This window comes from Portunus trituberculatus, chromosome 43, assembly GCF_017591435.1.
Source record: "Portunus trituberculatus isolate SZX2019 chromosome 43, ASM1759143v1, whole genome shotgun sequence".
Lineage (NCBI taxonomy): Eukaryota > Metazoa > Arthropoda > Malacostraca > Decapoda > Portunidae > Portunus > Portunus trituberculatus.
This window is the reverse complement of record NC_059297.1, coordinates 25,640,038-25,653,153: the sequence shown is the minus strand read 5'-3', so window position 1 is coordinate 25,653,153 and position 13,116 is coordinate 25,640,038. Positions and strand designations below refer to the sequence as shown.

Sequence of the window (13,116 nt, the reverse complement as noted above, 5' to 3'; positions counted from 1 at the left end):
TATTATTCCAACTTGAATAGCAATTTCAAGCTATTTTGTGTTCATGTGATAAATTTGGTACTATGATATGACTATAGAAAGGCTAGACAAACAATCGTAAGATATAAAATATTAGAAACTCAAACTAAACAATATATAGTCATGGAAGAAACATTCAGTGTGTCGGAAATAATAAATAAGAAGTGGAAGTTACATAGTACTGTTCTACATGTTTCATCTTACGCAGCACCACTCTAGCATTGCTGCCAGGCGTGAAAGGACTCACGGAAAATGACGGCTTACAGGTAACACTCAAATATCACATTTATATTGTTCAAATCAGCAATTTAATTTTATACAACAATATTATTTGGCCAAAATCCAACCCCACGTGACCTGTTTCACCCCTATAAAGCAACACTGTACGGGTTAAATACATTGAAATTTTTTTTCCTGAATTTGACTTGCTGAAATGGATGTGCTCTTATATACCCATGTATTCTATATGCTATCAAATATACTACGTAAAATGCTGTTATCATGATTCTTGGTTAAGCATTATTTTTTATAATGTATTATTTCTTAATTTTTATACTATTATATGGTATAAAAACTGGGCAAATAGTAATTTTTGAGAGCTTGTAGGTTATAGTGTCAATTTGAATTATTAATATAGGTTCTTCACTTCAGTTATTGCAATTTTGGCTATCGTGCAGTGATGGATGCACCAATTAGACATGATAGTAGAGGGCTGAGTGTGTGTATATGTATATTATAAGATAGAAGCACAACTGGTCATGGGGTGAAAGATTATGCTATACACATATCTTTAAGTAGATGATACAAACCATGTATTTGCCACAGATTATCTGTGGGAGAGGAGGGAATGTAGGAATGCACTGTTACAATAATGACTAAATACAAAAAGGATACTCTGTTGCTTCTGGAGCTCAGCTTGCAGTGTTGCATCACGCTGGGGTACCAACTTGCGCACTTCTCCCCACTTGTTGGTGATGACCTATTGGAAGGGGAGGAAATAAGTGGAACGAGAAAATCAGAGTGAGTCATCACACTATATGCCCAAAACATTTGGAAAGGAACATGACTGATAAAACAAAAGAAATAATTGTACAATCACATATATGTATACCAATTTTTACAATACTACATATCTGACTCATTTTAAACTCTAGTTGGTTATCTGCTACCCACAACTGGATAATGCGGAGATGAGCATTTTTTTTTTTTTTTTTTTGCAAAATGTGTTCTACCTAGTAGACATGTGCAAAAAAGTAAGTGCTTAAGGTGTTATTATATACATAAGTATGTAATTCACAATTACATTTGTGCATTTGTATATACAAATCATGTAATTTATCATTATGTGCTTTGTGGCCTTGTGCAATGACTGAAATTCTTCTCTTACTCATGCAGCCTAATACTTTTGTTTTCAACTTTCATAAACAGCATAAATTGTAATTATAATGATCCCACCAAAGCTTTTGTGCTTCATCTAAAACTACTACACTACTAATACTGTTCCTTCCATTCCCATGCCATACAACAACAACAATAACATTACCTCCATAGCTCCCATAATTCCCTCACTGCCCTAGGAAGCATGTATGAGGGAAGACACAAGAACATGTTATACAAAGATGCCAACACACCAACACTCAGCAACATCCCCAAAGTAGCACAAGTGAAACCATAAATCTCCAAATCTGTAGCAAGTGTAGCAGGATGACCTCTGGGGAGGCTGCTGGTGTGTGCTAATGTTTAGTGAAGTATAAAAGAATTATTGTGCACCATTACTAAAATGTCTGAATCTAAATGTTAAAATGCTGTATTTCCTCCTCCCTGTTGTCATTCTCTTACCTCTCCACTCTCTTTATCATGCCTTAACACCACATCCTCTTATCTTCCCCTTACTCTGGTTACTGTGAGTGGTAATTATTTCAATGCTTCTTTTCTATACTGCTTTCATTTTATCTTTTTCTCCCCATCATTAGTTCTCATCTTTCTTTTCACCATCATATCTAAACTTGTCTGATCCTTTCCTTCTAGTAAACTTAGCTAAACCCAGCCATTTACTACCTTAGCTTTTCTTTTCCCTGTTTGACCCACCCAGCCCTGCCCCTCCAGACCTGTGCGGTGAGGGTGGTGTATGGGTTGTCCAGGGCACCAGGGATTTGGTACTTCTGGGCAGTGTTCTGCACTTCTGTGACCAGAGCAGTGATGGCCTGGTACTCCTTGTCGGCCTCACCCAACGTGGCCTTGAATTGGCTGTGGGCGTCGATGAGTCCCTGGATCTCCTCAATGGTGTGCACAATGAACATGTCCACCAGGTCCTCACAGGCGCCATCCAACCAGTTGTTGAAAGGCTGTGGGGTATGGCATTAGCATTATTTTTTGTTTTATAAATACATTCACAGCATTACAGTAAGATTATGTACTATTACTCTGGCAAGTCAACTTTATGATGATATGAGTAAGAATTTCTGTGTAGGTGAAAACATGTCTTTCATTTCATTATACATGAAATGCTTCATCTATAATTTGAAAGATCAATTAAAGTTTTGAAGAATATAGGTATGGGCAATCATGAGTTGAACAATACAGATAGAAGAATGTGAAATAATTCTACCACAACATTTCCAAATAAGTTTTGCAACATACTTAAAGAAAAATCTACAAGGGAAATGACCTGCATGAGTTAGCACATAATGTAATTTTCAATACACTTTCATCTTTGACTATCTTTTCAAATAGACAAGCACTCACTGCTGCTCTCTTGGCAAACTCCAAGTGCAGTTGGTCAATCTTCTCCAACAGCTTCTCTGTCTCCTCGAGTGCATTGCGGCGAGTAGTGGTGAGGGTGCCAAGACGATCCCACTGGTCACAGATGGACTGGCAGCGGGTGTTGATGGTGGCCGAGTCATAGTAATCAAGGGCATTGAGCTCCTGGGCAATGGCTGCAATCTGCTCCACACGGTCCTGAAAAACATGAAAAAAGTAGGGTGTGCTTACTTGTTTACAACCACAGAATAACTATTCTTGAAGGCCTATAAAATTAGGGTTTTTCTGTAAAAGCTTCCTTGCTGCCTTGCCAGTAAGCACCAGGACTGCAGGGGTACAATCAAACACCTATGATTTTGATCACTAAGCAGTTTTCTACCACTTTCATGTAGCTCTGGCAAACAATACAAACCTGTACAATGGCATATAAGTCAACCTATTTAATTATTACATATTCATTGTTAAACTCTGAATTTTAAGTGAAGTAACTGTACAGTAAGGTCTCGGTTTACGTCAGAGTTACGTTCCTGAAACATGACATAAGTTGATTTTGTACGTAACTCGAGTTTCCATACATTTCAAAGCATATTATCGAGTTTTCAACCAATCATTGTTTACGGTCATTCAGGTAAGTTAAAGGTTATATTGTTATATTATTTACAACTATGTAGGAATATGAAACACAAGCTTGTTTTTGTTGTTGTTTAGGGCCACGAACACGAAGGACTGCAGGTTGCCGAGAGCGGTGGACGCCTGAGGCCGCCAGGAGGGTGGGCAGGTCGAATGTTGTGACGCCCAGGGCGGACAGTTGGGAGCGTAGTGCAGTGCGGTGGGAGTAGAAGCGTGGGCAGCGGAGCAGGAAATGCAATAGGAAAGGGCAATAGGGATCAGGAGACAGACGCAGACGGTGCAAGTCAGCTGCGAGTGTTGTGTGGCCCAGGCGAAGGCTCCGGAGTTGTTATTGTTGTGATGGGTGTGCGAGCCCTCAAGGTCGTCAACCTCCCCATTGTCATGGTAACGGGCTTCCCATTTTCTTCTTCCCTCCCTCACACACAGCTGCTGCCTCCCTTCTCATGTCTTTTAATTATGTCCTCTTTTTCTTGTAGCGTAATGGTTTTCCTTTTCTTTGCATCACTGCTGTCACTAAGAAGTTTTCTCTTTGGTGCCATTGACCAAGGTACTAAGAACTTGAGTCAGTAAATGCAGAAGTAGGATAACACTTGCCAGGCACGGTGTGGTGGAACTGAGGCAGGGTGTTATTGTATTCAAGCGTGGTGTGGCGGGTAACCACCAACAATAACAATAAATCCCGCGCTTTACGATTTATAAATTTTCAATTTTTTTAATCTTAAATTGCCTTATAGTGGACTGACGTAACTATAAGTTTGACGTAACTCGAGACCGATGTAACCCGGGACTTTACTGTATTTCATTTATCTTATTTCATTGCTGTAAAGCTATTGATTCAAGCAAAAAGCTCTCCAAGACAACATAGAGGAGGAGGATCACCTGGTGGGCAGCAAGATCACTCTCAAAGGCCTCGTGCTTCTTCTTGAGAGCCTTGAGCTCATTCAGCTTGCAGTGACGGAAGTCGCTGCTCTTGAGCATCTCCTCCTTGCCATGGGTCCAGGTCTCATGGATCTGTGCCTTGTGCTTGAACTTCTTGGCCAAGTGCTCCAGCCTCTCCAGCCTGTAAGAATACAACATGTACAAGTGAAAGTTAATCCAATATATAATTTTCAATCTACATTTAAATGTTTGGAAGTTACAATTTAAAAGATCAATAAACAATACAGAATTAATAGATATATGATACATATGTTTGTGTAATCAATTTTAAATATAGATGAATAAATAATTGCCTCATATCATGAGAAAACATCTCTTGTAAACCTAATTAAAACAAAGTTCAGCAACCCCTTATCATGAAACAAGACCATAACCTGCAAACAAAGGCAGCACTGACCTCATCATCTCAGACAGAAGCCATTCCTCAAAGGACTTCTCACAGCCCTCCAAGTTCTTCCAGGCATTGGCAATGTCTGTGACAGTCTTCCCCTCAGAGGGCAAGTAAGCAGGACGGTTGGACAGCCTCAGCTTGGTCTGTGGAGTGAAAAAAATTAGTAAGCTTTATGGGAAATTAGCTTGCATACTGGAAATTCACTAGTTAGCCACAGTAAAAAAGAATTACCATCATTGTCATTCATGCAAGATGAGTGACAATGATGAAATATCTCACATAAATATCAGTAAGATGGAATGTATAGCAAGAAGACAAAGCCTGGTTAGCTCTCTGGGAGTCAATGAAAATTTACAAAGAGACACCATGACAAAACAAGTCGGTTAACTAAGAATCCATACAACTTCTGGTGGCAAGTGGCACTGAAAAGATGGTCAGCTGGTGATTTAATAGCAAGGAATGAGTATACATTAGAAGAGAGCAGTCAGGCACCTGGAGGGTATTGAAGTTGGTCTCCAGGCGAGCCTTCTGCTCCACACGGGGAGGCTTGTGGTTGCGGCGGTAGAGGCGGTACTCCTCCAGCTTCTTCTGTAGGTCAGACAGGGTGTTGTCGGGCTGGCGGGCCTGAAGCCAGGGCAGTGTGCGGCGGATCCATTCCAGAAGGTCAGAGGTGAGGCGCTCATATTCTTCCATCAGCCTCTCATTCTCCTGGTTGACCTTGAGCACCTTGCAGATGCGGTTGGCAGCCATTTCCGCCTGACAGCCATACAAGACTCAATGACGAGGTTGTAATAGTGGTAACTTTGTTTGCTCAGAGATACCAGTCATGAATTAATAAAAATCTACTAATCTACAGTAAAGATTATTCAGTTTTGGAAAGCAGTGTAATTTTTAAGATTTTTTTTCTGAAATTCACATCTTAATTGATGAAATCATTAGCTTTCATAAATCCCTCTGATTTAACCAAAAGTTAAAAACTGAATTATTTAACATGGATATATAATATTCATCATCAGTTTCTACAAGCTATAAAAATTTTGATGTTGTTCTGTGATTTGTCAAGTCTAGAAATAATGCAAAGTGCATATCTGTAATTCATACAATTAATATGATGATGTGGTTTCTTTTCAGTACAATGAAAAATGAGTGAGCATATTTGTAGTTTAAGCACAATGAAATGTGTGGCAATGATGGTGACACATTAGGAAGACAAAAAAGACCTTCAGTATAAAGGCAGCACACTGATATTAGTAGACAATAAAAACGTGTGTACATACATCACACCAGCAGTGTATCCATCAGTCTGTTTCCTATCACTCTCTTCAGGACACTGTCAGCTTCCTTTCTCACCTACACCCACAAGAGTACTATCCAAACTCTTCATTCTCACCTACATCCACAAGAGTACTATCCAAACTTTTCAGAGTTCCTTTCAGCCAGCAACATGGATTTACATATATAGGAAAACTCATGTGGCTCCCCAACATTCAGCCATAAAGGCATATTTCCAATATCCACACAAATCACCAACTCAATTTGACCTATGACTTACAAGCATTTTAACTTCATTTATGTAATAATGATAACGAAAGAGCTGACTGCTTTCCTTCAATCCATATATCCACTACCTCACAGCCTACTCCATGCATCTAAATCTTGCACCAATGAACAATTAACCTACAACCCCATCAACAAGGCACCCATCAACACCTCTCTGATTATTATCAAAGCAGTCAACTTTATACTTAGTAATTTGATCTCAGTACTCTGTCACTGTCAGCCTTAACACTCACCTTCTGCACTCCAGTAAAAGTGTGGTAATATGAAGACACGTAAGTCATCACTGCACGTTCATCAGGCACTCCCTCCGAAATGTCTGTGAATGTTTATGTACATAGTTAGTCATGCACACACAAGCCTGCACGCAGCTGGGAGCACCTACATCATGGCTGGAAAATTAGTGGATTAGGTCTTGAGCACACTGTATACTGTAAGACTGGAAGGACAGGGAGGCTGCTGACTCAATATGTTCCCTGTAGCCCTGGTTGCCAGTGCCCACACTGGGCCACCCTCATACATTAGCCTCAAGAATGAAGATAGAAAAGTGTCACTTTTGTCTTCAGAGCTCAATTTTGAGACAAAATAACTGTATCTCAACAAAGTGTTGACATTCAGTTATCATACTGAATATAAGAAAAAATGTGGTATGTAAAATGATAGTACTGTGAAAAGAGATATAAACAGCCCATCACAAACTGTAAGCCTTGAAGTGATCAACAATCCCTGAGGCTGAGGGAAGAGTGGCATTGGGCTGACCTTCTGCCCCACCACCACCACCCACACAAGGAGTGGGGAAAGCAACCAAACATGGGCCTAATTTTAGTTACAAATGTCATGGTTAAAGTAATATCAAAAACTGCGAGCATAGGAGACATAAATCATGCACAGGCAACCACACTAGATAGAACAAAGAAATAGGTGCATCTTGAAATACAAGGGATTGCAAAGTAAAGGAGTGTATTGGTTCTGTAGTTGTTTAGCCTACAACACCAGAGAACAAAAGGGATGAAAAAAAGGTTGGTGATATCAGAGAGGAAATGCATCTAAGTACATCAGAGTACAAACAAGTTGACTAAAATTTTATGTGCAGATGACAGTTTTGGAAGAAATATGTTTAATGAAAGAGGTAAAAGTTGAAGATGAATAGAAGTAAAAAGAAAAATAATTAATAAAAAAAAGTGAAGATATCAAAAGAATTAAAATTGAAGTGATTGATTTTGACTGTTTCTATATCAGTGATTAAGAGGTGAATGTACAAGAGAATCTAAAATCAAGCTGAATTAAGAAAAATCAGGAGATGCACTAGTTAAAGTATCTTGATTTGATCCTGTACAGTTATGGAAGCAAGAAAAGTTAAACATACAGATACACCGAATGAAGGCAAATGAATGAGAGAACAATAAATATGACTGTAAAAAAAAAATATTAAGTGTATGAGAGAATGGTACTAAAGAATGGTAGAGAATGAAAGATAAGTCCATGCCACTACACAAGATGGGAGGAAGAAAGAAGAAAGAATGATGATGAGACTATGCAAGGATAGGAATAAATGGACTCATCTTGCATGGTCATCTCTTGGGGCAATTGTTCTTAAGAACAGAGTATATAGGAACATAGGACTGGACAGACGGCAAGAGCACAGGCAAGACCGATGACTGAGCCCCACATGCATATATATACTACAACACATTACAACTGTGCAGAATAAGACCTCAACAGAGTGAATAATGCATTTCTAATAACCTCAAAATATCACAGCCTATATACATGCACATATTATGAAACTGAATGCTTTTCTCTCTTCTGAAACTGTGGGACTCAAGCCATACTTTGTCTTTCATTAAGAAAACATGTTTGCCATTGCATGAACTAAGGTCAAAGGAACAATACTATACAAACATAAACTTAGGTAGGATACCATCCAGCAATGAACAGAACACAAACTATTCCATGCATGTTGCCAAGAATCTTAAACTGATTGCTGTCATTGGCTCTACTTAGCGCAAAATAATATGGTAATAGTCGACCTGTTTCACTCCAGACTTTTCCCTCTGATGTGTAAGTCATAACTTTAAAAGAAGGAAGTTGTGCACTTATGACAAATGAACAACAAATATTGCACCACTTGTTGAAAAGCATTTTAATTTCTGAGAGTAAAGATTTTCAAGACAAGGTGATTTGGTAAATGCATTTTTTATTACAATCTAGATTTTTGTGAATAACTTCCATGTTTTAAGACAGTGAGGGACACAGAGCAGCTGGTAGTCAGGGTGAGCAGGGACAGCAGGACACACAATGCTGCATTGCTGTTAAAAATACACAGACAGGCTGGGTGGCGTCTCAGGGCACCTCTGAGGCTCCGGCAGTGCTGTAGGAGTGAGTCAGATGAGGTGCTGCTGCTGTGTGCTGCTGCTGCACTCAGAAACTACTACTGTTAGTCATCACAGGAGAGATGCAGATGTGTGAATAGTTCAAAACTTGTCTTTAAACCAAGATGCAAATAGCTGAAGATCCCAATAAATGTCCTTTTTTATTTTACACAAGCTTAATGCTCAACGTTGAGATTATTATGAAAGATGTGATTAAAATTTGCCCCTTAATCATAACAGTGGATCAAACCTTTCACTGCAAGAAAGCTTATATTCTCATATTTTAGATTTTCATTTGCATATTCAAAGTTGCATTAGTCTCCAGCTGTTTGCTAAGTGGTGCAACAAGACAGTGCAATGTGTGAGTGGTAGGTTTGGAGGTAGCATCATCAAGCTAAGACATGGCATAGTGCCATGAAAAGCCTTCATCTCTGTTTAATCATTACAAATGCACCAACAATCAATATTATGAGCCAACAGAATAAAATATCGAATGCCATTTTAAAAACTAAGGTTCTTCTTCACCATTTGCATTTAGAGTAGAAATTGTATAAGTGAAGAACTGTTTTCAAGACCACCTCCAAACCAATGCAAATCTTACAAGAGACAGGCAGTGAACTAATCTTGGAGCAAGAGAGAGAGAGAGAGAGAGAAAGAGGAAAAAAAACAAAAAAAAAAGTGGAAGAGGATTCTGTCAATGGCTGAGGCTGGCTGGCTGGTGTATTTCCATGCTGTGGGATAAAGCCTCTGCTGTGATGAAGATGACTCTGTTATATGGACTAGGCAGGGGCCCTCTGCTGTGATGGGAACTGAATTTGTTGTGAAGAGCTCTGCAAATAGTCTGTCAGGTGCACTCTGCTGTGGTTTACCTGCTGTGCCCCCTGGAAGGCATGATAGTAGCAAGAGACGTAGGTCATAATGGCCCTCTCATCAGCCTTCGGGGTGTTGACCAGGTCTGCAAGAGAGGCATGTGAGGAGTGAGTGCACAGGGTGAGCAAACCCAAATGTGAGCTGAGTGCTGGTGAGGCATGACCACAACATGGCTACACAGTGATGCACATAATGCCTATATACATAAACAAAAATGAAGGAGCATAAACCAGATGCTCCTTAAACTTATTGCTGGAATATATACAGCTTCTACTTATTAAAGTCAACCTCCAATCTTTTCTTAAAAGATTTTCTTTTAGCATGAGAATATCTAAGATGCAGTGTCCCATTACTGTCTCTCCAAGTGCAAGCAGGGATGGAGTATCCCTTTTTTATGTTGTATTTCAATACAAGACATTAATAAATAATACAATACCACCTTGACATTTCACAGTATATACATGACATGATAAAGAATCGCTTTTTTTACAAGAAACTAGTTGGTAATTTTATTTCAACCAATTAAAAGAGAAAAATAGCCACGAGCTATCAATCCATCACAATAACCTCTCTCCTGAAAGATGTTAACCAAGACAATGTGTCATGCCTTGTCTCTACATACAAATGAAAATATACAGATGTCATCTTGCTCTATCTCTTTAGTTGTTATTTATATGTAGAGAAAACAATGACAACATTGTTTGTTCAAACACAGACCCAAAATGAATGGTCATGTCTAAAAAACAAATTATATTTAATATGTGCACAAATCTAAGCAGGTTACGCTTGATGTTCTGGTATTGATGACGAGTATTCATGAATATTTGTGTCTAAACTTCATTGATCCTTTGAAGGTGAAAGCATTTTCTTGCAAATATTAGTTTTCTTTTTCTAATTTACTCCATCCCTGAATTCAAGAGACACGAAGAAAGGAATTCAAAAGAAGAAAAGTTATGCTTTTTTCCCTCAAAATGAGAGACAGCAAATAATAACAAATCATTGCCATCTCTCCTTGGGTAACCACAAAGTAAGGCAGGTAAGGAAGCTTTCATGCTGTGTGTAAACTTGAGAATACTCTGTATGGCACATTTCCTCTTCTATCTGTGAGCATGACTGATGCAAGATACAGGCTGAAAAGAACAATGGCCAATATCTCCTTTATCACTGGCACTGGGGGAGGAAATGACTGTTAATGGGAAGAGGATGTCTGGCCACTCACTATCTCCTTTGTGGCACACTTATTAGACCTTATGGATACACAACAAAATAAACACATGGCAATAAAAAGACAAAATTAATGAAAGCTCTTAAAAGAATATTTCTACTTCGATACAAGACATTATCATATGATGAAGTAATAAATCTGATTTTGAGATTGCCTCTCTAGAAAAAAAAAAAAAGCTTCATCTTACTCAACATGAAAATGACTCGTAAAAAATAAAATAAAACCCTAATGCCATAGAAACTTCTGGTCATTATAGTTAGATTCTTAAAAACTGTAATCAATCTTTCCTTCCTGACTCTGCTTGACTCATCACTAGGAGCCAACCACACCCAATTTGTCTTCAGCATGCCACAGCCACCACTTCCAGGCCCACCGCTGCCCACTCACCGTCAGGGTCCAACATCCTGGGGATATCAAGGTGCTTCTCTGCAATGTCAAAGGCGAGGTTGAGGTTGTGCAGAGGATCATCCTTGGAGAGCTGAGAGTAGTCAAGCAGGTCTGGCCTGTGTCGGTGGATGAGTGCACAGAAGGCCAAGCCATCCTGTGGAAAGGAACCCATGGTCAGCAAAGGATACAACAAAATTATTTCACTCATGTTTTACTGTCTCATTCTTTTTCCCATTTCATTTGCACTAATCTCGTCTTATTCTACAATTACTAATTATCAAAATTTTTTTTTTTCATTGGCAACATTGCTTTGAATAGAAATCCTTTAATAATACAATGCAGACACATTCATTTTGTCTTCCTTCAAAAGTCACTGCAGGAATAAGGACAGGTATAGACAAGCAAGGAGGATGGCAGTGACCTTGAAGGAGGTGTGGAAGTTCTGGACATTGACGTTCTTGTAGGGCGCTGTCTTACGCTGGCACCAGAGCAGCAGACCCTCCTTGGCGGTCATCTCCTCCACACTGATGTCCTGGATGGCGAAGCGCAGGATGATGGTCCAGATCATACCCAGAGTCATCTTGAGGTTGCCATCCACGATTTCTGTGTGAGGGAACACCTGTCAATGTAACAGACACACACACAGACAGACAAGCTTTAATCCCTGCACTAATGCATTTCATCTTTCCCTCTCCTCCATTTCTTATCTTAATACAATAATTCTTTATTAATCTAAACAAATATTACAATACCAATAAACTGCATTTCGAGTACAAAACTCCCAAAATCTCCCACACTTGCTGAGAGAACAAAAGAAGAAAACAACGATGATTTTTCTTAGAATCTAATAAGGTACGCAAAAATCATTCTCGATACTGTACGGTATGATGGAGCAATTATAAAACAACGTCGAAAAGTTAAGCTTCACAGTATCCATAAAGGTAGTACAAAACACTGCATAATCCTAAATGTGTAGAGCGTTATGGTCCTCTCCTAGAACAATACTTTAATCTATAGTCAACTTCTCAAAACTGGTGTATTCTTCATCCTTTTCCATGCTTTATCCTGTGTGTGTGTGTGTGTGTGTGTGCGCACGCATAGGATGGAGGGGGCAGAACGTGGGAAAGGGAAATGTGGATGAGTAAGTGTGAACAGTTGATATGCATGGGTGTGGTAGTGGTGAGGAGGGCTGCATTTGTGCACGCGGATCGGACACCACCACCACCGCCGCTATCTTATCATCAACACTGGTTATCGCCACAATTGCCATCACTGCGAGACAGATTTCCTTGTTTCATTATCTACTTCACCAAACATTCAACACCGCTAATCTCTCTCTCTCTCTCTCTCTCTCTCTCTCTCTCTCTCTCAAACCAGTGGGATGGACAGAACGTCATCACGGTCACGACCAAGGCATTATTCTAATAACCAACTAAGAAACGACCCAGCTATGACAAATAACAATGCCACCACCACAACCAAGCGGCGGAGTAAGGATGCTGCCACCGCTGACACCACAAACACTGTTACTGTTATACCACCGTACAATGAATACATTTCTGACATGTTCTTCACTGATACCTTCTGAGAGAGCCTGCGAGTAAGGTAAGCAGAAACACGTGGGTCATAATCATCACGCATGTATGTGTCGGTAGAAAACGCATAGATAAATGAATCACAAATATCACGGTATAATAGCTGAGGTGTTTCAGGTCTCTAAAGTTATGAAGTAAGTGTTGTGCACGCAGTCACTGTAACTATGTAAGGCACGGGATTTGTTCTCAGAGGCAGCGGTTAGTCCTGTTACGAAGACATTACACGGGAAGCGATTCATTCAACGTGCGTTCCTTCTATTCTAAATAACCAAGTGATCTATCTGATAAAAATCGGTTTTTTTTTTCTAGACTGTTGAATGTTATTAAAATTACAAAAATTACAACTTACAAAATTCAGAGCTAAAATATATG

The 13,116-nt window shown here is 39.4% G+C and overlaps 1 protein-coding gene across 3 annotated transcripts in view; it reads right to left on the bottom strand.

The window, feature by feature from the left end:
• Positions 1-13,116, bottom strand: part of LOC123517899 (alpha-actinin, sarcomeric-like) — a 76,160-nt gene that overhangs the window by 8,260 nt on the left and 54,784 nt on the right. For 2 of the 3 annotated variants that reach the window (XR_006678609.1, XM_045278356.1), the window contains exons 4-12: positions 11,571-11,752; positions 11,150-11,303; positions 9,537-9,622; positions 5,231-5,494; positions 4,745-4,881; positions 4,288-4,468; positions 2,764-2,976; positions 2,127-2,363; positions 913-997 (exon numbers count right to left, since the gene is read on the bottom strand). Coding sequence is in view for 1 of the 3 variants with exons in the window: in XM_045278356.1 (XP_045134291.1) it covers positions 913-997; positions 2,127-2,363; positions 2,764-2,976; positions 4,288-4,468; positions 4,745-4,881; positions 5,231-5,494; positions 9,537-9,622; positions 11,150-11,303; positions 11,571-11,752 (1,539 nt within the window). In the remaining 2 variants the exon portion in view is untranslated. Of the gene's footprint in view, positions 1-912; positions 998-2,126; positions 2,364-2,763; positions 2,977-4,287; positions 4,469-4,744; positions 4,882-5,230; positions 5,495-6,531; positions 6,615-9,536; positions 9,623-11,149; positions 11,304-11,570; positions 11,753-13,116 lie in introns of all 3 variants that reach the window. The other variant, XR_006678610.1, reaches the window with a different exon arrangement.